The 27,890-nt window shown below is 46.6% G+C and overlaps 2 protein-coding genes across 2 annotated transcripts in view; both read right to left on the minus strand.

Annotated features, from left to right (window-relative positions):
* Positions 1-714: 714 nt before the first annotated feature.
* On the minus strand, positions 715-16,669 carry LOC119436209 (N-acetylgalactosamine-6-sulfatase-like). Its single transcript, XM_037702993.2, has 9 exons — positions 16,486-16,669; positions 14,514-14,637; positions 13,072-13,146; positions 12,902-13,004; positions 9,568-9,711; positions 8,150-8,216; positions 7,616-7,743; positions 5,002-5,138; positions 715-1,150 (listed from the first exon to the last, which is right to left on the minus strand). The coding sequence occupies exons 1-9, from the start codon at positions 16,588-16,590 to the stop codon at positions 897-899; spliced, it is 1,137 nt and encodes a 378-aa protein (XP_037558921.1). The 5' UTR covers positions 16,591-16,669; the 3' UTR covers positions 715-896.
* A 9,990-nt stretch (positions 16,670-26,659) lies between these two features.
* The window catches only part of LOC119436208 (N-acetylgalactosamine-6-sulfatase-like), a 39,091-nt gene continuing 37,860 nt past the window's right edge, over positions 26,660-27,890 (minus strand). Inside the window, exons 12-13 of the mRNA XM_037702992.2 lie at positions 26,913-27,030; positions 26,660-26,823 (exon numbers count right to left, since the gene is read on the minus strand). Of these exons, the coding sequence (XP_037558920.1) occupies positions 26,737-26,823; positions 26,913-27,030 (205 nt within the window). The 3' untranslated portion in view covers positions 26,660-26,736. The remainder of the gene's footprint in view (positions 26,824-26,912; positions 27,031-27,890) is intronic.

Genomic DNA, 27,890 nt, shown 5'->3' on the forward strand with positions numbered 1-27,890 from the left:
GGTGCTAAGAGAAGGGAAGCACAGTCGAGGACGGCAGAAAACTAGGTGGGGGGATGAAATTAGAAAATGTGCAGGTGGAAATTGGAATCAGCTAGCGCAAGAGAGGGGTAATTGGAGATCGCAAGGAGAGGCCTTCGTACTGCAGTGGACATAAATATAGGCTGATGATGATGATGATGATGATGATGATTGATGATGAAGTTAATTACCTGCCCAGGGAGACATCACTTGCAAGAAAAGAAAAAATAATTCATTCACTAAATAAACTAATTACATAAGTTAACTTCTTAATTACAAATTATATGACACCTATTTTAAAAATGTGAAAGGAGCTTTAGCCCGGGTCGTCACAGTCTTCGCGCTGCGGTGGATGAATGGAGAAAGTTGGCTGATGGCACGCGGAGCCGTACCTATCTTGTATTTTTTTTATTGGTTCAAGCTGTGTACCTGCATAATGTTATATATATAAAGTTACACATAAAGTTTCATTTTATATGGGCTCGAATATCAAATGCATTCCCTGAATTCCCACATAGTCACATCACTGTATGGCGTTGTGCCCTTGTAGAAAACTGTTATTCTATGTACTGGATCTGGCTACAGTGTTGAAAAGCACGATGTGCAATGATACAATATGCTTCAACAAAATTAGTGAACCAGATATTCGCACACAAAAATATTTCAAAAATAACCCATGATTTCGGCGCGAAAAATTATCAATCGAAGACAGCCTCAGTGAAAGTTAATCTAGAAAAATAAATTCCCCGAAAAGAAAAAAAAATTACGGTTGAAAATGAAGACCGAAAAAAAGTACGTTGAAAAAGTATGCGCCTCCGAGTTTTGGGGGAAATAAAACCCCAAAACGCTGGAGCCTAGGTATCAATCAATTTAAATGCTTACTTCAATGCGGCACATGAGGCGCACTCATTTTCATCGGCTAAGTACTGCGTCGCCGTGGAGTCAGGCAGTGGCCATCCTTCAGCAGGCTTTTCGGTGAGCTCTTCACTGACATGATACGGCCATCTGCGAGCAGAAGAGATGCTCACCTTTCCCGCCGGGATGGTGCCGGGCCACCAGGCGATAGCGGGCTCCCGCAGGCCCCCTTCGAAAGTGGTCTGCTTGCCGCACAGAAAAGGCCCGTTGCTGCCTCCTGCACGACGAAAGAGGTAGTCCAGTCGGTGTCGACATTTAAGAGGCACACGCTATCATGAACGTCATTAGTTCTTGCATTTAACAGTCTGCTTGTAACCTTCTGAGAAGGGTTAAGAACTGCTTGTATCCGATGGCGTAGGCTGAAATCTTTTGCGACCGGGTGCGGGGGGCTATACCTATTCGTGTCTCGGGAAAGGGGGGGGGGGGGGGGGGGGATGTGAGGAAGACGGGCAAACGCGCTGGTACCAGACGGGGAGAATGAAGTTTCTGCCCCATGTATACCTCTCCTCGCTTCTCTATACTCTCGCTACGAGAGCCCACGGCCTCATCGATAACATAATTATACGTTACGCTCTCAGTGTACAATCGTAGTTCCCAAGAAACAGGGAGGAATAAAAGAGAGAGGAATCCTTTGATGTCTGCTGGAGACCGTACACCTGGCCATATATACGCGTGCTAAAACTCGAGATGACAATTAAGTCCTAACCACGCAAAGAAACAGACAACGAAGCCAAAGACAACATAGCGGAAATTAATTATCATGTTTTAAATCGAAATATAGAAATTATAGCAAAAAATCGAGTCCCTTGGATCTTATTGTTCACTATCAAATGACAAGAGTGATGCCCATGAAATGACCCATTCATACATACCTGTATATCACGCATGCGCACAAAATACGCAAATATACACAGTGTCACAGGTAACTATATAGGGTGCCTGATCAAGGCCAGTGTCCTGGAGGAAGAACAAGAGTGAACACATTCAGTTATTCAATGTGGCAAAAAAAAAAAAAAAAAAACATTGTTATCTCCGGTAACTTTTTCGCATCGTGCCTGTGTGCAAAAGTAAGAGTTCCACCTCGTTTTACGAATTCCATTTTCCCCCAACTTGCACTGGTGTTGTATGCAGCGACATGTATGCGTCCTTGATGAGCAGCACTACACGACAAGCTATCCAAAGATAACGATAGCGCCGTGACGCAACGCGCAATCGAATTAAAAAAAAAAAAATCCGAGGACACCTAAGCACCTCTCATGAGTTGTGCATGCGAAAGCATTAATGTCCAGTTGAACGCCGCTGAGCGGTCCTTCGAGTTACGAACTCCTCGCGGGCACGCGAGCGCGTTGAGACACTTGGCCAACGCCTCCTAGATAGTACAAGGCCGGTTCATTTCGATCCTTGACGTCATGCTACCTTGCCCGACTGCCATACAATCTAATGGGGACGCTCCCGAGCGAGACGTGGTGATTTTGACGTAACCGCTTTCGTCTCGCCGGGCTTGGCAATGGAATTGTCGGTCTAAGTAACATTACGTCATAAAGCAGACTACACAGGCTTGTATTCTAGGGGGCGCTGGTTTAGCGCAGTGGGTAAGACACTCGGCTTCTGAGCGCTCGGCGTCTGACACTCGGCTTCGAAACTCACTACCGCCAGCATTTTTCCTTTCGAATTTATTGTGTCTTTTATACATTAATTTCTTTATAGCGAATACCGAGGCGCAGTTAGAACGCAGGCGAGAGCTTGCGCAGACAATTTTCTTTTATTATGGGGTTTTACGTGCCTAAACTACCATCTGTTTATGAGGCACGCCGTAGTGGGGGACTCCGGATTAATTTGAACCACCTGTGATTCTTTAACGTGCTTCTAAATCTAAGTACACGAGTGTTTTCTGCATTTCGCCCCCATCAAAATGCTGCCGCCGTGGCCGGGATTCGATCCCGCGACCTCATGCTTAGCAGCCCAACACCATAACCACTGAGCAACCACAGCGGGTTCGCGGACAATGAACGCGCGGCTTGTGAGGGTGATGTGACGTCGCGGCGATGCCCTCCCCCGTCACGCAACACCTGGCGCGCTATTGATATACAGAAGGTGTGCCATTTCACCCGCTCTGCTTCGTCGAGGCACGCTTGACGTGGTATCCCAGCCAATGGGAATTTAGGTGCCGTTTCGCTGCTCCAGACAACAGACGCCGGCTTTTTCGCTCGATGGGCTAGTTGATGCTTTCGCATAAAAGGGGGGGGGGGGTTAGCTTTGCCAATTCGACGGCCGAATTCACAAAACAATTTGGTTCGTGAGAACAGTGAAGCGTTGGCTGGGTGTCTTCAATATACGGATATATCCGACATGACTGATTTCCTTCCGGCGTGCAGTGTGCGGCAGTGTGCGGGGCATGTGCGGGGCAATGGCAGTGTGCGGGGCATGAAGAATATGGGCGGCCTTCTACAAAGTACTGCATGTAGGTCCTTCGTAGAAGCCCATCACTCGCGACACGTGACTCCACGGCGACATAGAATCTCTGACGCCGATGTACCACGGCGCTGCCGATGCACACTGGCGGAAAGTGGTTTTAAATCGAAGCTGTTAGCCTCTATTTGGGCAGGATTTTTCGTGTCCGCGTTCGTGGTGCTCACACACTGCAAAGAAGCGGGAAGCCCACAGTGTGCTGCTTCTCCAAAAGGCATCACATGACGTCATCAGGTGACATCATCACTTGTTGAAGATGTAAACGCGTGACGTCACGTTTCACGTGATGATGTCATCCGATACGTCATCAGGCGATATCGTCACGTGACGATGCCGTTATTCTCGTATATTCGAATTACAATCCGAAGCTATGATGTCTGCAGCTGTGTGTAAGTCGTACGTTATGAATTTTCGGATGCAACTTACTTTGAGAAATTCAATTAGTTAAATAATGCACTTGCGCTTGGCGGAGGGCCTAGGAGAATGAGGATGTATGCTGCACTTCCGCACACGTGCGTGCGCGCGTGACTTGCGTGTGCACGCAATGTATCTGTCCTTGATGCGTGGGCGCTCTAGCTGCCCGATGCATCTGTCGCACAGCGTGTGCTGCATAGAGTTAGTATACTAACTCTAGAGGAAAAGCTGGGCGAAAAAAGCGGCAACCGCAAAGGCGCCTACGACTCTTTTTGTAGCACTAAAAATATTCAAAATAATATGCAAAAGCAAGCACTTACGCGTAGCACGTAGGCACGGACAACATTTGAAGTTCATTATGTATAATTTTCAGAAAGATCGGATGGATATTTAGAAAACGTTTATGTAAAATTTAGGCGTTTTAACTAGATGGTGCTACCATACTGACGGAGGCGCGGGATCGCGTTGATTGATCGCCTCTTCTGAATCGCATCTAGTCGTCTGCGCCTGCGCGCCTGCACAGGGTAGCAACGTGGCAGCGCCCTTCCGGTTCCTAATTTCAATACATGGGTGCTATGGGGAGCTTTTCCTCTAGAGTAGGTTATATTAACTCTATGGTTTGCTGCGACCGTAATCGACATTATGGCAAACACTGTCAAAAAACCATACCTCCACCGGGCGGCCGCGGCCACTCAGACAAACCTCAAACGGCAGTTCAAAAAGGGCTTTGTCTTTGAATGTCCGCGTAACAGAAATATGTTTCATCGTATATTCGAATTATAATCCGAAACTATTATGTCTGCAGCTTGTGTGTAAGTCGTATTTCACGAATTATCTGATGCAATTTACTTTGAATAATTAAATTAGTTCAATAAGGCACTTGGGCTTTGCGGAGGGCCTATATAGAGGAGTGAGCATGTATGCCGCACTTCTGCACACGTGCCTGCGCGCATGGCGTACGTCGCTTGTGGTGGTGGTGCTTGTCTAACGTCGACAACAGCTTCGCTCTACATCCACTTTGACAGGGTGGAATGGAGGCGGATTTTATAGCTATATACTTCTAGTATGGGCGTAACCTCCTAATTCCCTGGATGGCCACTTTTCGCGCTAATCGATGTGCAGTGTAATAATAGCAGGCGATGTAGGTTCTGTGCGCGCCGCATATTTTCCTTCACTGATACTCGCCTTGTGTTTTGCTGACCAACGCCGCTCCGTTGTCCGAGGTGAAGAAGACAAAAGTGTTGTTTACCGCCCCTGTGCGACGAAGAGCGTCCAATATGGCGCCCACACCATGGTCCAGCTCCATCACGGCGTCTCCGTAGCTGGGATCGAAAAAAGAAGGAAAAAGAAAAAAAAAAGTTTTGGTAGAACTCGTCCCTTGAAGATTGTCGAGGTTAATGCGATTAGTAATTAAGCAATGTAGCGCCAACCGATATATAATGATAAATACGCATCTTGGCCGACGACACTCAGACAAATTTACCAGCCGATTCCGTCTCCATCGCTTCGGTACAGTCCCCTACGGCGCATAGTAGGGAACGGTGTGTCGAGGTTCGAAGTAGGACACGTCCTACTTCCCTTGAATCTTTGAGACGACTTATGCGTACCATAGACGGTCGCAGACACTGCATGAAGCACCAAACACAGCGGTGGACAAGTACTTCTTAAAGTACTTGTGCGCCCCTCTGTAAAGCGCTGGGGTTGGCTGGTTGCGACCCGTCGTTCATTCTGGGCTTGGCTCTTCTGTTGCATGGCTTCGCGTATTGCAGCGAAGCATTGTCGCTCTGTTTCTCACTTGTGTTGGAGGACGGCTTTGTGGTTTGCAGAGACGGGTTGGCGCTCAGCCTGCCACATTTGGTGTTAATCGCCTCTCCTTCGAATCCCCCCACCACCTCTGTTGAGCGGCGGATCGACGACGAGATGCTTCGGCCCGATGCAATTTCCTCTCTTCGACCTCCAGAGGCGTTAATGCTTTCCTAGGTGGCACAATGCCAGTAATGAAAAGAAGGCACTGTAAGCTTGAGCTGCAATCGTGAACGAGGTAATTTAGATGGCAACGTGGTGCACGGTGATTGGGTCGTAGCGCGCGTGCGCGTGTGGAATTGGGGTTCAGCATATCTGACTTCGAATGAACTACGGCGCGATTGCATAGTTCTTTTTCAGGCTTAAAACTTTAATGTTCATTGTCAGCTAGAAGAGCGCGCTGTTCTCACTTTTATCAGTGAATTGTTGTCATACGTACATAGCGACTGGCGTATACCAAGCTTCTCAAAGCGTTGGCTTGCACTAATGAAGCTTGGTGTTGTGTGGCATATCCAGGCGTGCGACCATGGTCTAATGGGTAGGGCATTGCCTGCCGTGTTGAGGAAACCGATTTCGATACCAACCGTTAGGGTTTTTTTTTCTTTATTTTTTTTTCTTCAAGTCATGCGATAGCGGTTAGATAGCAGCACACCAAAGTGGAGCTAATTAAAGAGTTAATAAGAGTGCTAATCGTATTAATATTATAGAGAAGGCCCGCGCCACGCGTGTGGTCATTGAAAGCGCTGCAAACGCTGTGAGGAGTGAGTCTGGATAAAGTATTTCTTGTTGGGCTAGTTGGTGAAACAGCGTTTAGAAGAGGGGCGCAAAGTGGCATATCATATACACAGAGAACGGATGAGCGCCATAAATTTTAGAAGAGAGTCTCAAATTGACACATATATACACTGAGAAGGACAAACAATATGACACAGTCTGGATATACTATATACATATATGCTTGAAGCGGCTATAGGATAGGATAGGAATAAACTTTATTTGTCCAACGGTTATGGCTGTTGGTGCCTCGATTTGCTGTGCTGCACTGTATCGTGTAATGGTGCTTATAGGGTCCGTGTCGATCGCGCTGATCACAACAGCGAGAAACATCGACCGCAGACACCGCGCCGTGAGGCAACTCGGTGGCCTCACGGTTATAGCTCGGTTGCTGCTACATACTTGCTGCTCACAGCAGAGCCCTTTTGAATAAGCGTCTGGCATATGGTATACATCTTGCGGCACATCTTTTGCTGGGCAGCATTACTCTCACGGCGAGTTGAAGTTGAGAGATCCGACGTTCAATGTGCAATTCCCACACTAATCATGTAAGCAAGTGTACGGTTCACTGAGCCGCTGCATGCACCGAAGGTCATGTGCTCGCAGTATATAGTGTGTTTATTCGTGGGCTGTTAGTATATTCGGCACATCACTTACTAGTTAGTGGAATGTCGTGCGCGCATCCAACAAAACTGCAGGATGCGTGGTCCACTCAAGCTTCTTTAATGTATTTGTTAAGAAGAAAGATGTCGGATATTTGAAAACAATTGAACGAAACGCCCTGCGAGCGGCTTCTGGCTGCACGAAGTCTTAAGCAGATTTAACAGGATATTGGCGAAAGAATTACCTAATATATGACCGTTGTTTATGCTTACCTATCTTACTTCATTCTACCATGCGGGAAAGCCTTTCAGAGTGCCTCGGCGCACTGAGCAGGTGGAAGTATGGAGCGACAAATAATCCAGCACGTATTTCTCATTTCATTTCTGTGGTGTCACCGTTTCTAGGGAGTCTATTCTAGTCATCCCTGTCAGGTACCCACCCCTTCCTCACCTTTATTGGCTTATATGGTTGAATTATTTTTCAACGCTACACCAGCACGATCATTCTTTCTTTCTTTCTTTCTTTCTTTCTTTCTTTCTTTCTTTCTTTCTTTCTTTCTTTCTTTCTTTCTTTCTTTCTTTCTTTCTTTCTTTCTTTCTTTCTTTCTTTCAACACTTACGGTCCTCTCTGACTGCACCCTCTGAACTTCTCGGACGAGTAGACGGGCCCGTGCGTAGCGTCGGGCGCCCAGTACAGGAAGAAGGGCTGGCGCTGCGCAGCCTGCTTCTCGATGAACTCCACGGCCTCCTGCGGAGAAAGCAGTGCCCATATATTTACGGCGCAGATACCTCTTGAGTGTTCCGAAAACGGGGATTTTTTTTTCTTCTCATAGAAAAAAAAATAATAAGAAGTTAACATACTTCCGCTGAGCTAGGTAACCACACCTTCCCCTGTTAACCTCTTCCACATTCCAGGTCACAACCGTGGGAAGTTTTGCGACTTCCGCCAGAGCAAAAGCAGCCGAGCGCACTCGTCTCAGCAGAATGCATTGGCGGCCTATAGTTGGTACGGATTCACAATAAACCATAGAGGATGACCCAAGAAAGAGACAGGAAAAGGCGTTATTCTCTATTGACCAAATGATCAGCACTGATCGCAGTTTGGGGAAAATTATGTCTCGAGTAGGGAGCCCATTCAGGGAGAAAATACCTACCTTGATGTACAACTGCGTCAAGTTCGACGTAAATGTCGTCAGGTTTATCGCCAAGTCCTCATAGTACCTGCAGTTGAATGAAGATTGACACAAAATTTCGGTAACCGCGAAAGTCGCGGGCGCGCAGCGTATTTTGACGAGGTGGGCATTGTTGCATTTCTATGGCATTTCTGGCATTTTTCAAGACATATCCTTCGCTAGATTAATGGCGGAGTGCGAAGAGCAGGGGCCTCAAACTTGTGGCGGGTATCGGGCTCCACGCAATGATACAAAGCTTCCTCGCTGGGTTGTACAGTGGCGTGACAAGGGGTTGGAGAAGGAGTCGATAAAATTTTACGAAGATTTACGGGCAAATGTCGTGGATACGGTGGTCAAAACCAAAGACCATACGTCAGCATTCACAAAGATTTTCGTTCGTAAGTGCTCCTATGACATTGGCCGGCTGCCTTGGCCAATAATATGTCTAGCATCACGATTGGCTGGCTTTTTCCTCTAACCATCAACTCTAGCCACGAGCCGCATGTTTGAGGCCCTCACGTAAGTGCGCTGTGGTGGTCGCAGCTTTGCGATCGCTCCCGTTCACCGCGAGGGCTTCAGGTAGTGTGCGTTGGGCACGCGTATGCTCTGGCTAGTGCCACCCGCCATTACTCCAAGTGATTCCTTGGAATAGAAAAGAACCCAACTATACAAAGCTCAGAATGTACAACGGCCGCCACTTACTGCGCGTTTTCTCGCGCCGCTGACCGATCAAAGTACACTCACTATGCGTCGTGCATATATATGCCTCTTTTATTCGAGCGATTTCCAACAAAAGTGAATAACCGCACTCATAAGAATGCGTCGTGTATAATCTAAATTTCCATAAAAGGAGCAATCAGTGCAAAAGTCAATTCATAAAGTATACACACCCTCGCAATATGTCGTTTCTCGTTCTACTAACACTTCCAAAAAGAAAAAAAAAAAGGTAATTCCAGGCGGCTACAAGGTGAAAATCACTTCGAACGCCTTCGGAAGGCATACGCTGCTTGTGGCAATTGGTCTTTTCTTTCTCTTCCTATCGCATACGCAGAGAAGGCAGCTGACTTCCACGTGGATGTAACTCGAAATCGAGTCTAGTTCCTTTCGTGCTCCGATTTCGCCGAGAAAGTGAGGAAATTCAATACCGGCGTTATATATGGCATGTCACTTACACCCACGTATGTACGGGCCTCGTAACCTTCATTCTCTCTCTCACTCTACCTTTTCGGTTGTATCCATCATTTGGCGTCACAGCTTTTCTTCACGTTTTTCTCTATCTGTTATGACAAGCTGAATACGTGCCAATCAGCGACTACTATGAGCAATAACCAACAATGCAGTCGTAACTTTTTTTCGTTCACAGCCCATAACCGTCGAGCACCAAGACTGCGTATATATACCTGCCGATCATGTGGTCATCGCGGAAAAAGGCGATGTTCGGCCTCTCGACGTTGTCGTATGGGCCGAAGTGGCAGTTTGACGACCCAATCCACTCGTGGAAGCCGTGTCTCAGAGGAAGGTACTGCTCCTGGTGGCCCAGGTGCCTGCATGGATATGTGCATGCGACACTGCAAGGTCTCACAGAAGACAGGCATTCGCGATTTGCTTGCAGGATACATGGCTTCACGCCTGCGCAACTTGAGCGTCGTCTACCGTACATGAAAAAAAAAAAAAAAAAAGAAAAAAAAAAAAACATCGGTTAGATGGGAGCAGAATGCATTGAAACTACCATGTTGAAGTTCTAGTATTATTTGTTCTTCAACTAGAGCCGTTCATCTTAAGACCGAGATAACCCGTTGCCAGGACTACGTAGAGTGTATATGCATATTGACCCGTGCATGTTTTTATCTTCTCCCCTGTGACCGCTTTTCACCGGCTAACAAATGTTAAACGTTATCGCTCGGCGCAGCGCGCCTGCATTCTCGATTCTTGTAGCCGATTCTGTCTGTTTTCTGTGTTGTCGCCGAACCTTTTGCAATCACATTGCACGCGTGGCGCAAATAGTGTTGTATGTACATTCTAGAACTTGTGCCCGCACCAGCGATTACGCTGGAACCTTCCGTGAGTCAAGTAGCCGACGCGTCTGACCCGTATATCAGATTCCGATGATCGACGAGTGTGCTCGCCGCTGTCATTGTTCTGAGTGTTACTTGTTTTGCTGGGCACAACTTGGCGCTGTGCTACTGTGGTTGTTCGCCATCACTACAAAAACTACAAAGAGACAATATACCGGGTGTTCAAAATTAAGCTTTACGGAATTTTTAAATATCGCCTGTGGCAGGTAGCATAATTATTATCGTTGAGCTGGGTTATTCGAGGAGGCGGACATTATAGCAGCGCGAGAAATCGAAACACATATTCAACTAATTAACAAAAATTGACTAATGAACTTCTCAGTTAATTAATTTACGACACATATTGCAATTTACGAATTGTAGCCGGTGAGTTGGCAAGACGCATCCACTTGAAATGAATTTCCAGGATGACACCAGTTTCGAGACATTACCAAAGTACGGGATGAAATACACGGGCGTTCCAGTTACTTTTGTGCTTCAATGTATAAAACAGCATTTTGGTAAAAAGTAAGTGGAACAACGGTGCATTCTTACGGCGAGTTTGATGGCGCATATCTCCAAACTGGTGTCATTCTGGAAATTCATTCCAAGTGGATACGCCTGACAAGCTCACCGGCTACAATTCGCAAATTGCAATATGTGTCGCAAAGTAATTAAGTAAGAAGTTAATTTTAAAGTTTTGCTAATTAGTTGAATGTGTGTTTCGATGTCTCGTGATACTAATGTCCGCCTCATCGAATCACCCAGATCAGTGATAATAATTATCCTACCTGCCACAGGTGATTTTTAAAAATTCCGTAAAACTTAATTTGGACCATCCGATATATATATATATATATATATATATATATATATATATATATATATATATGTGTGTGTGTGTGTGTGTGTGTGTGTGTGTGTGTGTGTGTGTGTGTGTGTGTGTGTGTGTGTGTGTGTGTGTGTGTGTGTGTGTGTGTGTGTGTGTGTGTGTGTGTGTGTGTGCGTGCGTGCGTGTGTGTGTGTGTGCGTACAGGGTGTCCCAACCATCATTCACCAAGATTTAAAAAATATGCAAATGCCACATAGCTGGGCAGAACCAAGGTAATGCTGTGTGCCATTGCTTGGAGACGCTCTGATTATTCTTTGCACTCAGCCTAATTATATACCTAGTCGTAATTAATCAATCAACTTCTCAAATGTCATAATTCGATGGAAAGTGTCAATGAGAAAATTGTAGAGCAACATGAAAAATTCCCGATGCGGCTTTCTGTTACTCAATACGTGCTGCATAAAATTGTTTTTTTGCGAGCATGAAAGAAGCCCGCGAATGCACGCAAAATTGCCGCGCGACTGGTGTGCGTGCGCGCGCGTGCTATAATGCTTTCGTATTGACCCTTTTCGCGCAGCAGTTTGTTTTAGAGCAACGAGATGGCGCTCACGGCGGCGCGCCATACCTCTCCTCAGCGACCGCGCACGAATACGAAACCATTACCGCCTCTACCTTGCTTCTTTACGATCAGCTGTCGAAAATGCAACTGAGTTTTCGCTAACGCACTGTGCTCCAATAATGCTGAATTGAATCATGTGGATTGAAGACGTGTGCAGTAGTTGGCTGCAAAAACAGTGACTGGCATGTTAAGGAATAGAATGAATCTGTGTGGCAAAGTTCGCGGACCGCTGCTGCAACTGTCCGAACGGCTTTCCTCGAGGATACAGAAATTTGCTCATCCGCCAGCCTTGTATCGCTAACCTTCAAAGAAAGGGCTTCATCCCCAGAACGTCGGCAAGAGTGAGTACCACTCGTTAAACAATGACAAAGGGAGTAGCGCGCTTCCTGTCATAGAGGTTTCGCGCACGTTATCTATACACATCTGTCCCAAATGGCAGGGAAAGTTACGCCCACTCTATCGCCGACGTATCAAGAATAAGTGAATGGGCGCACACTTGAATATATGCGCACTGTATACGCACAATAAATGACGGACTACACCTATGGCGCACGAATGGTCGAAGCTGAATGTTTCGTGACGGTCCACAAGAGTAAGCGAGTTACTAGCTGTAATATATTGTAACAATATATTTGCTACAAGGTATTACAATGTACAAAACAGCTACGTTTCAAGCCTTGTGCGCAGCAAGAACAAATCTATCGGAACTGAGCACACCCGCGAGCGATTAGGCAGAAAATAACCAGATAGTGGCCGCACTGAGGAACTTCACTGAGTCAGAAACTGACAAGCCACTGCTTCAAAATATTTGCCGAATAAAGAACACAGAGCAAAGCACAATAATCCTGACTGAATTCATAATCGGAAAGCTTGGATAGCTTGGAATACATATTTAGCCCCGCTTTTAGAACAAGCACTATATACGCTGCTTGCGCCGTTTGGACATAGCTTAATCAGCTCCGAAAGCGCTTTTGCGTGTTCTCTGAAGCTGTGATCAACACTTCGCGTCGTCCACCTAGTCACCGTCTACGACATCTCCGAAAACAGAGGTTTTCTAAGCCGCGCCGGCGTGATACACTTCCATTGTAAACAAGGAGGCAACGGAGGCAGTTGAGGCAAGCAATGGATGCGTCACCACGTGATCAAACATGGCAGCGCCCACGGGATCGCCGCGAAAAGGGTCAATATGGCAATAACGCACGCGGCCATCCTCCGCGAGTGACTCGCACCATTTGCCGACGATCTTGTTGCGGTAGCCGGCCTCGGCCAAGAGCTCGGGTATAAGCACTTCGTTGTCCTGGATGCCGCCCACGATCTCCTGGGGCGTGTAGCCTGCGTATACGTACGCGCAAGACGCATCAGCATGCGTGCGCGTTTCACCTTCGTCGCATGTCCGTACCGTTTCTCGAGTGGTTGTTTGAGGTGTAGAAACCGTTCCTGATGGGCAGTCGGCCCGTGAGCAGCGCCGCCCGGGCTGCACGAGGGGAAAAAAAATAATAATAAAGCGTCGACGTCGTGAGCTCAAACATTCCCGGTGGCACACGAGCGCCATTGCTAACGCGTTCAGACGAGTAGAAACATCGCCCGTTTTCCTCTAGGAGCTGCGAGTTTGTCTGAATAAGAACGAATAAAAAGATCTGGCATCGTATGGACCCCATCATTTTTTTTTCGCGAGTTAATAAGTTCTCACGTAACGTAATCATTCCTACGCGTTGTGCAAGCCATGTCACTAAATACACGCATTTATGTTCCGATGTACAGCTGCAGCGGTAAAAGATTAGCTCAAGAGGCCAATCACCCGATCAGATAAATTGCCGCGCGCGAAGCTGTTAGCTTGCACGCAGAACACGAGAGTGCCAAGTCACCCCTTTTTGAAACATCAATTATGTGGCACTTTAGATTCCAGTGTGCACGGGAACAAGAGTGATCCGGTCAACGGCCATTTGTGCTAATCTATTTTCGTTGCAGCTGTACCATTTCATTTTATGACTTCGCTTATGACGGCCCCACAACGTAACTTGTGACGTCACGTGCGCGATGCGTGGTGTCATGTGGGTTTTAAGCGTTCGGGCAATCGTTACCCTCGCTGACACACTTTATATATATATATATATATATATATATATATATATATATATATATATCAGAATAATCTTATAAAAGATAATGCTCACTAGCCTTACCCAAAGACAAAAATATGTTCAAGTCGTACGCTTCCTGCCGTCACAGCATGCCGATATGTGTACTGAAGCCTCGCACTCGGGAGATAAAATCTTTCGAAACCTTTTCTGACGCCTGCATCAATGCCTCAAAATATATAATTGTTCTGCGGCGCAGATGGTTTGCGCCGAAACACCACATTTTCGCGAGGCAGTGCGGCGCCACTAAAGATGCGCCCGACTATCGTTTGGAGGCAATACGTAGCTTTCTAGTTACGCAAATGATTCTTTGTAGTCGATATAGTCACGCGTCGCATTCATTCGGCTTGACATCTTGATGTTATTATATTCTGTCATTGTGCCAGCCTCACAATCTAGGACGGGTACTGAAGTTTATATTAGACTGTTCTAAATTTATTGCGCTTTTCAGTGGCAGTTGCAATAAAGCAATGCGTTCTGTTCTTATTATTATTTGAATTGCAGTGGCAGGAAAGTTACGTTATTAACAGGAATTCAAAACTTGCACATTTATTCATATGGGTCTGGTTTCTTTCTACTTCTTTATTCTCCGCTTTCTTGCCGCAGAATTGTTTCCAATGTATTAATAAAACGTTCCACAATTTAAAACACATAAATAAGAGTGACGTGCGCGTTACTTATGACGACAATGTGTACCACTAACAGGGCGAGCACAGTGGATTGGCCGTGTAGAAGTCAGTCAGCAGCACCCCTTCGGTCGCCATCTTGTCCAGGTTGGGAGTCTCTTTGGCCGGGTTGCCTAGGATGCCGAGATCTCCCCAACCCATCTATGGGGAGAGAGATAATGGCGGAAACTGAAGAGGCTAGTCTGGATGCAAGTTTAAACACGCTGCTCCAGACGAGAAATGAATCAAATATGTCACACAACGCGCACACACCACTACAAGCGCCTTCATCGAGCGCTCACGGGCGGGCCGAATACATACCGCCGCTCATGCAGAGCGGGAATCACGACGCATTTTTGCCGAAACCTGCGGTGTCTGCCTGTGATTCGCCGTAACTGTTGCGGACACATGGTTCATGATACTGGTGGCGAACATGCGGCATGTCCACCTGGACCCATGATGTTGCGAGCACATGCACTAGCGAGTACGAGCACAAGCACGATCAACGGTTACCCAAGTCAGGCGTGCAACTATGTAGTACGCTATGACAGCCGTGATTACGGAACCAAACATATGACACTATGTAGCTACGGTGGGATAGCATTTGAAATTTCGAATACGAATCGAATATTATGCGCTATTTGATTCGTATCCGATTCGAGTATTCAAATTCGAAATTGTCGAATATTCGTTCGGGTCGAATACTGTAAGGCGCAACTACAGTTTTTTCAGTCTACAGGGAGAAATATTGATGCAAGTGTAGACTCTTCCGAATGATTCTGCTGCGGGAGAACCGCGATTCGCCCAGTTCCTGAGCAAATACACGAAGGAGATCACTCATTCACAGTGTTTACAGTCATTTAATTAGCATGGCTCGCCTTAGGCAGCCTGCTGTCTTGATTTAGGCAAAGCAATTTATTTAGTCAATGTCTCTACGCTTGCATTCCTTTAAAACGACGTGCGGGGCTACACAGCCATGGCGTTTAGCTCCTTCAACAAGCACTACACTTTACTGCGTGCACCTCGTGATTTTGTTCATTTTTTTCTCGTCACTCTGATTGTCGTCGCGACCCTAGATACGAACATAATTTTCGTTTCTATCTCATTTGCAAGCTTCTCAGTTGAGCTGACATTCAGTTAATACAGCATTGTATGTAACAAATAACGTGAATAAGCATTTTGTTGCAGAACTGACCGACGCACGAAGCCTTTATAGTATTTCACTTTGTTTAGAGAGTCGAAATATTCGGCATTCGATACGATATTCGAAGGTCGTTTTTGCTGAGTATTCGCATCCGATTCGATTCGGAAACTTCGCTTTTCGAGCACCCCTATTTAAAACATTTAGGCTACTGCGTGCATCAGTCGCAAACCAAACTGTATAGATGCGTTAAATGACCACGACATTTATTTACCTTAAGCTCGTATGCTATGTCACCGTAAAAGTTATAAATAAGAAACACCTGTGCTCACTCTAGTTCCGACGGCACGCAAGCTTTCTTTTTGAGAATTCGTTTGCGGGCGCCAAGTCTGTGCACGCGCGTATATAGCGTAGAACTAGCAGCGCGCATCACTGACATTCATGACATGTGAGAAGTGACTCACGTGCAGTGACTGATCTCAGCTTTTTTTTTTTTTTCGTTGCGGCTGCGCAGTAGCGTGCTTCTCTCACTCTATTTTATAAGTAGTCTTATTTCTGTCCAAGTTACTATTCCCCGTCTTTCTTTTATTTTTCTTATTACAGTATGTGCCAAATCTGTTACAGCTTGGCTAGCGCGTGGTCTTGTTCCGTAACTCTCAAGTATATACGTGGGGACACTCAACCATGCCCTTGTGTAAAAGACGGTAAAATGCAACAAACACCCCTCTGTGACTATAGCTTTGCCCACTGCAAAGTGCGCGCCAAACAACACGCACGACTTCCCTCATGCGAGTATATGCAATGCACCTCTCCGTATCTATCATATATTGGAGACGAATAACGATAGATTGGTGACGAAAATGACTCACGTCATCCATGATCATTATAATGAAGTTGGGCCTCGCAGAAGCGTCCACATGGGAGAACGCAGTTCCCGTAAACAGCGTTACACAAACCAAAAACTGTGCCAACATCGCGCTCGCTGTTGTGTTTAATCAAACAGCGCGTTGCATTCAAATGTCCGCTGTCGGCGACCGGGAGCCAACACAGCAGCACGGCACTCGGTCGACTGATTTCAGCTCGCGAGACTCGAGTGCGTTGGAGTGGTCCACCGATTGTCTGCTATCTCGCAGCTTGCCGGTCTGACTAGCAACCTGGCGTGCGCGTAAGAGAGTTTCTCGCTACGCTCATCTCACTTGTGGCAGAAAGATTTCTTTATTCGAAGGATTTGTCGTAAAGCATATGTAGTAAAAAAAAAATGAACGAAAGGCATCAAATAAACGCATGCAGCCTTTTGTGATGCAGCTGCTGCAACAATGAGTTAGTGTATTTAGTGTCCGTTATGCAACGGGCAAAGTACTCATTCGGCTTTAGTTCGGCCTCCCTGGGCCTTAGTATCAGGGCACAGCCACAAAAGGTGGCGCAGACACAGGCACCGGGCTCAATTAGGACAAGCTGCACGGCTCTCACTTGCAGATCCCCAGGCGCAGGCGACAGCAGCTGTCAGGGCCCGAAGCCTCCGAAGTTCAGCCACCCGGGAGCGACTGCGGGTAAGGAAGCAGATTATGGGAAGCATGCGAGGCCTCACCAAAAGATGGCACAGACAGAAGCTAAATCGCAAACGTCACTATACAGGCCAGCAATTATGCCCTGAAGGTACAAATTGGCGCACGTTCTGTGATTCGCTTAAAGGCACGCTCAGCACCAAAAAGACGTGTAACATACTCAGCAGCATCCTCGATCCTTCTAGTACCAAAACAGAAACAGACACGACCATACGAATACTCGTTGCGAATATCAGGGAACCCAGGACCAAATCATACAGGAACTCCAGCAAAGAAACACGTACCGCACATCCGAAACCATACCCTCAATATAAGGGACCTTAGAACGAGAGATTCAATACACCCATCACGTATGCAGAGGTACACGCGGCAGCACAGAGCTTCAAGAAAAATACGGCACCGGGCCCTGACGGGATCACCGACGCCATCTTGAGAAACCTAAGCGATGAAACCCTCCGAGTCTTTACACAGCAGCTGAACGAAGAAATCTGGACACAAGGTGGAACATTACCCGAGGAATGGAATACCGCTCAGATAGTCCTCATACCCAAACCGGGCAAACCGCGCAGGCTCGATCAACTACGACCAATCTTTCTCACGTCCTGCCTGAGGAAACTTTTCGAACGAATCGTACTGACTCGAATTGAACAACACATAGGATCATGGGCTAGACCCAAATTCCATGTACGAATTCCGGAAAGGCATGTCAGCACAGGACGTCTTCCTCCTTTTCAAGGAAGAAGTACTCAACCCACAACCGGGCAGCAACAACAACATACTCCCAGCCCTCGACGTGGAAAGATGCTTTTGATAATATAGCACACAAAACAATTCTTCATGGCCTAACCACCAATTAGGATGCGGAGAGCGAGTATATCAGTATACCGGCGCTTTTCTCAGACACCGAAAAGCTGGCATCCGCATAGCAGGCATGCAATCAGACATATATGATCTACCGCAGAAAGGTACTCCGCAAGGATCAATACTATCTCCTTTCCTCTTCAACATCAGACTTCGGAAACTTGCACTACAACTGGAAAACATCCCAAAACTCGGATGTGCCTTCTATGCCGACGATATCACCCTACGGGCCACCAAGGGTTCATACAGCGACAGAGAGGACATATTACTGACAGCTATCGAACACATCGAGTCATATCTATATATAACAGCAGCAGGAATGAGGTGTTGCGCACACAAGTCGCAGTAGCTACAAATCCCGCCAAAGCAAGCTATGAAACATCGAGCACCGCCGATACATCTCGAGATTGCTGGGCAACCTATAAAGCGAGTCCCGACAATACGGTTACTAAGTATGCACGTACAGGAGAACGACGACATAAAGGAAGCCTCGGAGAAATTAAATAACGTAATAAGAAGCATCGCATCACTCATCGCCAGAGCAGCACGCAGCAAAGATGGATTCACAGAGGACGAAACCATAAGATTCGTACAAGCCACGCACCGTGGTACAAGCCCTCATTATCAGCCGTCTCACGTAAGCACTCACGAATGAAGCCAAGCGCAAAACCGAGACCGAGCGCATGGACACTATTATAAGAACGGCATACAAAACGACCCTACAGCTATCGTCAGGCACAAGCACAAATAAATTACTAGCGCTTGTGGTATACAACACCTTCGAGGAGCTGGCAAACACCACACTCATAGCGCAGAGGGAGCGCCTCAACAAGACGAATAGGGTACCCGCTAACACCCCAGTACTGCGAAGAAAAAACACAACTCCTCCCTAACGAAATTGGAGAGAATATCGTAGTAGACCCTATCCCCAAGAACATGCACCCCACCCAAAATCAAGAGAGGAGAGCAGCGCATGTCCACATGTTGCACAAACGCTGTTTCAGAGACCCAGATACATACTACACGGACGCTAGCCCGTATACCTCGTCGCCACGACGCGAGACGAAATACGCAATCACCGTCGTCCATCAGGGGAACCTAGTACAGCCTCATGCAGCCACATGCAGCGCAGCAGCAGAAGCAGCAGCGATCGCCATCGCTCTTCGCGACGCCGAAAGCAAGCACAGATCCGCACGCGTCCTTACAAGCGGCGTGCCACTTATACATGAATGGAGCACTCCCTATGCAAGCCATTCGAATTCTGGGCCGCTCACTAGGGTGGACCCACGGGATCGTCTGGTGCCTCGGGCACGAAGGCCTGCGGGGCAACGAAGAGGCGGACTGCGCAGCTCGAGGTCTCACTAGCCAAGCGGCAGACCACAGCGTCCTTTAGCCCCCGACAGACCGGTAGCGACCCACGAGTTATTAACCACAAGGCAGCAAATACTGGAGGACCAACGCCTCGCAAGAAGAGAATACGCTCCCCCGCGCAAAGCTCCCAATATAAACTCCAGGCTAGGGACTGGCGCCACCTGCAAACGAACACATACCCATACTTGTCCCGCATACACGCCATCTCCGCAGACAGATATACGTCCCGGACATGTCCCTGGTGTAGCAAAGACACAGCGACACTCGCGCACATAACCCACCAATGCACCGACAGACCGGACGAGGCAATCTCGCCACGAGTCACAGCACAGACACTCACTACGTGGTCTTGGGAGGCAAGACACTCCGAACTGGACCTGGGAAGCCAACTGGCGACCCTCAACCAGGCCCGGCGAGCCGTGATTGCCAGTGGAGCCCTGTCAGAGGGAACCACCCGGGAATAAACCGCGCATAGTTTTGTGTATAAATAAAGTTTCACCACCACCACGGGGACATAAGTGCACGTGTATCCCGTTGGGAGAATCGACTTCTGGACTTGGTGGAGAGCTCGGGGGTCAGGAGGCAGTGAGGAAGGTGGGGTGCCAGGTAAAAAGCGTGAGTGAGCCATTTGGTCGGCCATATATTGTTGAACGGGCTCCCTCTGCATTTCGGTATCCAATGCCTTGTAATGGTGAAGTGGGACGACTTGTTTTAGCCGATGTACGTATATGTTGGCAGATTTGGAATACCTTTGTAACTTTCTTCACTTCCTTCCACTGAGCGAGTCAGTGTATGTATTAAGTTCCGTAACGTTTCGTAATGCGTTGACCCACTCCAGTTTAATTAACGAAAAATCCGGCGATTCGGTGGCATAGGTACGTGTATACTTGACTCTGTGATTATTATTATGTATTTTTTATTTACAGAATACTGCAGGCCAACATGCGGCCCAGGCAGGAGAGAATTCGTTCATACAGTAATGAAATTAAATACGTTCAAAGAAAAGAAATACTTACGAAATATGAAATACATTGAAGCATATGAGATACGCAAGCCATTCAAATCCTATGCAAGCAATTACTAGGAATAGGGCTTTACTATAGGACTTACTAAGGAACACCGGCGTCCTTGTGCAGCAGGGTTGACAGTTCCGCTTACAATAAGCGGCTTTGGGCTACTTTTTTCACCGAGTTGCTTGTAGATTTGTACAGTCGCTTGTCGCTTTTTTTATTTATTTTATTTTATAAATTTTTTTTCGGGGGGGGGGGGGGGGGCTCATTCGCGTTTTTCCTGCAAATATAGTTTCCGTCACGTGCGTTTGTCGTGAAATATACGCGATAGCAGCAGGAGCCGCAAAGTACGAAACTGTCCCTATCCATTCATCAATATTTGACGCCTTGCCAGCAATCGTGGTCGTCGTAGTGTGTTGCCAGTGTTCTTTGTGCAAAATGGCTTCGAAGTGGTCGAAGTATGGCAAACGATATTGTAAAGAGTGGGAAAAGGAAACGCAGCTCAAGGATCGTTTACGCCTGCAGCCACTGGAGACTATAAAAAAGCAGCATGCAATTATTGCAAGTGTGAGATCCGCGCTCATCATGCCGACCTCGTTCAGCACATGGCAGCTGAACAACGTTATTGCTGAACAACAAGTAACGTTATTCATGTACTGGAAAACGTGCAGTGAACAGGGTGCAGACTACCCTGGAGACTATTTTAAAAAGTAAATCAGTGCTTTCGTTCATTCATGCACATATTTTCTTTGTACAAAATAATGAAAGTTATTTGTTTGCCTTCCCTTCGTATTTTTGTGATTTTTTCATATTATAATTGAACTATTTTCAAGAATGAGAACTTTTTTTTTTTTCAACTTCCGCTTCTTTTGGGCTTCGTCTCAAAAGTCGCGCCGCTTTCTTGGGCTTCTTTTGGGGACATTATTAGCTTGTTTTCTCGGCGGCACCTGGCAACTCGGTTGTGGAGCAAGAAACTATACGCCTCGCCGCGAGGCTTTTAAAGACAGCGAAGCGAGCCACAAGTGCCGCCGAAGGCTCAAAACGCGCGCTCAGTTTGTTCGCGTAGTGAAATAAATAAATAAATAAATAAATAAATAAATAAATAAATAAATAAATAAATAAATAAATAATAAATAAATAAATATGCAGACAAGAGCTCATTAGTCAAGAAGGCAATGAATACTGGCTCAAGTGGCAAAAAAAAACGTCAATGTTGATGTAATGAAAAGTGGCAATACACTCATATTAATTAATCTCAAAGGCCTCGAGGACATACCCGACATACTGTATGGCAGCCCCTTCACGAAAGCGCGTCGAAAGTAGGATACCGTGGCAAATGGATGCCGATGTTAGGGCCGCGTGCGCTAGATTCCACCACGTAGTTTTTGAGACGTGTAATCGCGAATATTCGTACTAGGAGATCAATCTCGCTCGTCCTTGGTCCTTGTGTGTGTGTGTGTGTGTGTGTGTGTTTGTGTGTTTGTGTGTTTGTGTGTGTGTGTGTGTGTGTGTGTGTGTGTGTGTGTGTGAGTGTGAGTGTGTGTGTGTGTGTGTGTGTGTGTGTGTGTGTGTGTGTGTGTGTGTGTGTGTGTGTGTGTGTGTGTGTGTGTGTGTGTGTGTGTGTGTGTGTGTGTGTGTGTGTGTGTGTGTGTGTGGAGGAATTTCGGAGTCAACCACCATTCCGTCCTTTCCCATTTCTGCTCCCTTTATTCATCAGGGAGTGGGGGCAAGTGGTTGCGTTGATGTGCCGCATAACCATTGAGTTGATGTGCCGCATAAGCCCTGCTTTTCTTGGCAAAAAGGAGGTTTGGGCCGCTCCCATTACAATTTTCCTTGTGGCGCCTCAAATGCACCTATTGAGATGGGGACGCCTTCGGGTCGGGGACAAACACCCCTTTCCAAGCGTTGAGCGCCAGGCCGGGAGCGCGCTCAATTGTACCTGTTTCCAGGTCCCGGACGGCAGCATTCGCCTCCCATATATCCGCGGCGGATGCTCTCCAACAAGGACGTCTGAGGTTGTACAAGAGGCGCCCAGAGACCGCGCATAAAATCTCTATTGGGTGGGCCCCTTTCGAGATGTGAACCCCCACTAGAAACCGACCACCAGGCCAGGGGACATCCCTATCCATTAGAAAAAACCGGTGCGTTTCCGGCGGCACCGGCATTTGAACTCAGTACCTTCCACATGTACCTGGCTGAGATCTCTACCGCTAGGCCACCGCTGCGTTTTTTTTTTTTCCAGCGCGGTCAGGGCATGAATCATGTTTATGGAACTACTGGCATCCTCTTGCTGCAACTTTGTGTGAGAGACAGAAATTCTGCCTCTCAGGCGCTGGCTGAAGTGGCGGGTAATCAAGCAAGCATGAAACAGGCACCCAATCAAACGTACAAACAAGTAAATAAATAAATGTCTATCGCCATTAATTAGGGGTGCTCAAATACTGAAATTTATTAACCGAATACGAATATTCGAGAAAAAACTGCCTTCCAATATTGAATGGAATACAAAATATTTTCGAATTCCTCAGCAAAGTGAAATCTAGGTTTCCATGTCTCCCGTTTGGTTAAAAAGATGGCCAATTTCGACCATTTCATACATGCACGTGAGGTCGTTTACAACAGGACATCCGGTTAGCCGGCATCGGTCCTCCTCCCCCGAGGCTCCAATAAGTGAGCTTTTCCCTGATATTCGAAAGAAACGAATATTCGAAAATTTCGAGAAGTGAATGCTCGAATGATAGTCGAATCGCCCAGTCAAGCTATCCTCTTCGTATTCGAAATTTCGCGCCTAAACCCCGGCATCAGTATGTCACTGGAGTGGAAGCCCCCTTTCAGCAATGTGCTACAGGACATTTCTGAATAAATTCCCTAGGCTAGTATTTATTTACGAGTAAATAAAGATTGCAAGGAAAAAAAAAAGAAAGTGTGACGTTCAGGGATTTAAAACCGTATTTGTTTTTTTTTTTTTCTCCTTAGGCCATTACGGCTCAGTAAACGTTCTCGAAACTCTCCAACTTCACTCTTTGGCTCCTTTTAGAGTGTAACAATGCAGTCCATCTTTACCGATAAAAGACAAACTAGGCACGCGCAGACGCTGTCAAAATCCAAGACGTCACGGCGAGCTGGTGTGGGGGCTCCAAGACGGCTTCACCTCTCGTCTTTCGTTTTTAATGCGAGCAGCATTCTTGGCATTGCCAGGCCAGTTTTCATTGCGGCCAACTATCCACCTATCCCACCAAAAAATTTGGGCCGACTCCGAAGGTAGTGCAATCTCAAACTGTGGGCCGTTCGCGTGGGTGTGTGCCACTGCGCATGTGCCGCTCTTCAATGAACTTCTTTGACGCCAACTTGGGTCACTGTGTATGCGCGGACTTCACGGCTGCGTCGCCAGATGGTGCGGCGTGTATACAGAGAGAAGTCCGGCTGCAGTATACACGCCTCTCACGTGACGCGTTTCGGCTATTAATCACACACTTGGTTGGATATTCATCGTAGATGAGTTCTACTCGAATTTTCCCTGGTCTTTTCTGGCTCACTAACCCTCCTCTCAGAGTAAGAGTGGTCTTTCCTGTACTGTATAAGCGTGGTCTGATAAAAGAGCTCTAATTGCTTTGCCTTTGGTGTCCCTTTAACTTGAAAATAACAATTTACTCTGCCTCACTCGAGATGACAAATACGTACCTGCCAGTCAGATAAATACGTAATAAGTCAGATATTCCTATTGAATTGCCGGAAATCACTCAGCTGAAGTTTCCTGCATCAGATGTTAGCTCGTGATCTGGTGCCACCGCGCAACAACAGCCCTCCTGCAGCAGAATCGTTAGGAGCCGTCTTCACTCGAATCGGTCCTTTTTCCCCAAGGCTCCGATAAGTACGCGCATCCGTGATACGCGAACAGAAGAGAATATTCGGCAATTTCGAGTAGTGAATGCTCGAATCGAATAGCCAAGACTATTCAATTCGTATTAAAAATCTGAAATATTCGCATACCCTACCATTATTAAATAACCGAATTACCATTAGAGAAACAGCTCAGAACGCCGACTGTAGGCAAGAAATTAAGCGAAGCAGGTCGCCATCTGTTATGTTATCTCTCGATCAATAGTATTATATTGATATACCGTTTAATACTTCGCATGCTAAAGGGAAGTAACAGAAAATTTTGCAGTGATTCATTTCTTATATATATATATACAGGGTGTTTCAGCGAACACTTTCAAAATGTATTTAATATTGCCGGTGGCAGATAGCCCCATTCTAGTTAATGAACCGGTCTACTCTAAGAGGCGGGCATTACTTGCACAAAAAAATTAGAATACAGAATCGACTAATTAACAAAAAATTACTAATTAGGTTTTTAATTAATTACCTGATGGCCCATATTGCAATTTACAAATTGTAGCCGTGGAGTTCGCAAGGCGGATCCACTTAGAATTAATTCTCACGATGACACCAGTTTCGAGATATTAATTCCCGAACTTTGCGGAGAAATGCATTGGCGTTCCAGTTAAGTTTGTGCTTCAATGCATAAAGGGACGTTTTGTTAAGAACCTAACTGGAACGCCAATGCATTTCTCCGCAAAGTTCGGGAATTAATATCTCGAAACTGGTGCCATCCCGAGAATTCGTTCCAAGTGGATCCGCCTTGCGAACTCCACGGCTACAATTTGTAAATTGCAATATGGGCCATCAGGCAATTCGTTAAAAATTTAATAAGTGAATTTCTGTTAATTATTCGATTATGCATTTCAATTTCTTGTGCAAGTAATGTCCGCCTATTCGAGTAGACCAGCTCATGAACTAGAATTGTGCTATCTGCCACAGGCAACCTTTAAGGATTTTTGAAAGTGTTCGCTGAAACACCTGGTATGTATATATATATATATATATATATATATATATATATATATATATATATATATGAACGAGAAGAAGGGAAGCCGAGGGGCCTGATTTTTATTAGTCATATCACAAGAAGCCAACAAACAAAGACACCTTGTTTGTTGGCTTCTTATGATATGATATGCAGGGTGCTCATTTTTAAGTTTTACGGAATTTTTAGAAATCGCCTGTGGCAGGTAGCATAATTCTTATCATTGATCTGGGTTATTCGATGAGGCGGACAGTAAGCACGAGAAATCGAAACACATATTCACCTAATTAACAGAAATTCACTAACTTCTTATTTAATTACTTTACGACACATATTGCAATTTACGAATTGTAGCCGGTGAGCTTGTCAGGCGTATCTACTTGAAATGAATTTCCAGAATGACACCCGTTTCGAGATATGTGCCATCAAACTCGCCATAAAAATGCACTGTTGTGCCATTTAATTTTTTACCAAAATGCTGTTTTATACACTGAAGCACAAAAGTAGCTGGAACGCCCATGTATTTCATCCCGCACTTTGGGAAATAATATCTCGAAACTGGTGTCATCCTGGAAATTCATTTCAAGTGGACTCGTCTTTCCACTCACCGGCTACAATTCGTAAATAGCAATATGTGCCGTAATGCAGTTAATTAATAAGTTAATTAGTCAATTTTAGTTAATCAGTTGAAAATGTGTTTCGATTTCTCGTGCTACTAATGTCCTCCTCTTCGAATAACCCAGCTCAGCAGCCGAAACGTAAATATATTTTTAGACCCTGTAGGTCGGTGTCTGTGTCTCTTCCTTATATATATATATATATATATATATATATATATATATATATATATATATATATGTGTGTGTGTGTGTGTGTGTGTGCGTGCGTGTGTGTGTGTGTGTGTGTGTGTGTGTGTGTGTGTGTGTGTGTGTGTGTGTGTGTGTGTGTGTGTGTGTGTGTGTGTGTGTGTGTGTTTGTGTTTGTGTGTGTGTGTGTGCGTGCGCGCTCGCGCACGCGCGCGCGTATTGTTATTTAACAGCTAAAATTTGTATACAATCTCGGAAACTATGCTGAATTTGGTATTTGCTTGGTAGTTGCATTTTGTTTCTGTTCAACCACTAACCTCAAGCCCTGTTCATTGAAAGTAGAGCAGCAATTCGGGCCAGTTGGTTATACAATTTCATGGGAAAACGCGCTGTTATGCACAGGGACAGAACTGGACGAAACACACACCAGACAAAGCGCTTATTCGGGCTCTGTGTGGTGTGGGCTGTGTCCAGTGTTGTCCCTGTTCATAACAGCGCGCTTTTCCAAGGAAATGTTCGTTGACGCTCAGGTTAAAATAAGCAAGCAGTCGAGAGAGAGAGATAGATGAAGCCGTCTTTTGCCACTTTCTTTTTATTCGGGTCTCTGGACACCTCCTTACGGGATAGCACACAGTCAGTACAGCCACGAACAGCGATACGGTCTCGATGGCGGCACTGGCAGGCACCGGCCGATCTTCTCGCAGCCAGGAGGAGCCCACTGCTGCAGAGAGGAAACGCGGGCGGAGCAGATGATGATGGGCGGGTACAGAGGGCTATACACGCGAGCTCGGGAGCCACGCATGCACATACCATGGCGGCGTCGTCGCACCAGTCCAGCTGCGGCTTGCCCGGGACCAAGCTGTGTCTGTGATTCTGATAGATCGCAAGTATAGGCCCGATTTTCTCGCGGTACTCTGACGAATGGGCGCTGCAACGGAAGGAAGAAAGTGTTTCTGCAACATGCTCGTCGCGGCCGCCAGTACACACACATTATTGGGAATAGCTCTTTCTTTGATTTGTCTTTCTCGTTCAAAGGTTGCCGAACCTTTGTTTGGTTCGTAGTCTGCCTTTTAGTGACGCCCTCGTCGCGATCTGCGCAATTCACCCGCTCTCCGCTTTGCTTTCCCCACCGCGAACTCGGCGGCTAGGAATTGCCGCTTGTCTAGCACGTGGCGGTCGTCTATTTCCCGTGAGCCTTTCCTTCACATTTCTTTTATGACTAGGCTTCAATATTATCGTCTTTCCTCCTCCATCCTCTCGTCAGTCTAGATTAACACCTATACCTCGGACATCTTGGAGTAGGTATAGTGTTACCTAGGACATCTTGGACATGGTGCGGCTGGACGCCATGGCGGTACGGCCGCGCTACGCACTCACGAAAGCAGTATACGATCTGTATTGAGAAAATACGCGCGTTCTGGTAGCGATGATCATAATATCTAGTATTGCTTTGGAGCCGGCACAGCCTCCTAAAGCCCGGCCCACATGGAGCGATTTTCTTGCGAAAATCTGGCGAACGGCCGCGCGCGGCGTCCACCTGGCGGCCGGCGGCTGTTCGCCCGGCGGCCGGCGGCTGTTCGCCGACGATCAAGGTGGGCTAAATATTTTCGCCGGCGATCCGCCGCTCGCCGGAAGCGGCGAGTGGCGTGGACCAATCAGGGCGCGGTCGCGTCCGACTTCCGGCCGCCACATTTGACTTGGCTATCCAGCCAAAGAACATGGCGATGAAAGCTGCGCGAATCGCGTACAACGATCGGCTGATCATAGCCGTCCAGGCGCGACCAATAT

This window comes from Dermacentor silvarum, chromosome 1 (assembly GCF_013339745.2).
Source record: "Dermacentor silvarum isolate Dsil-2018 chromosome 1, BIME_Dsil_1.4, whole genome shotgun sequence".
Classification (NCBI taxonomy): domain Eukaryota; kingdom Metazoa; phylum Arthropoda; class Arachnida; order Ixodida; family Ixodidae; genus Dermacentor; species Dermacentor silvarum.

Bases quoted from the DNA above. Each gene is read 5' to 3' on its own strand.
- LOC119436209 (XM_037702993.2), bottom strand. From the start codon at position 16,590: ATGTTGGCACAGTTTTTGGTTTGTGTAACGCTGTTTACGGGAACTGCG. The intron at 13,147-14,513 runs GTTAGTGGTACA...CCCCTCGTGCAG, and splicing joins CAATCCACTGTGCTCGCCCT to CCCGGGCGGCGCTGCTCACG. The intron at 7,744-8,149 runs GTAGGTATTTTC...CTTTCTCCGCAG, and splicing joins TGACGCAGTTGTACATCAAG to GAGGCCGTGGAGTTCATCGA.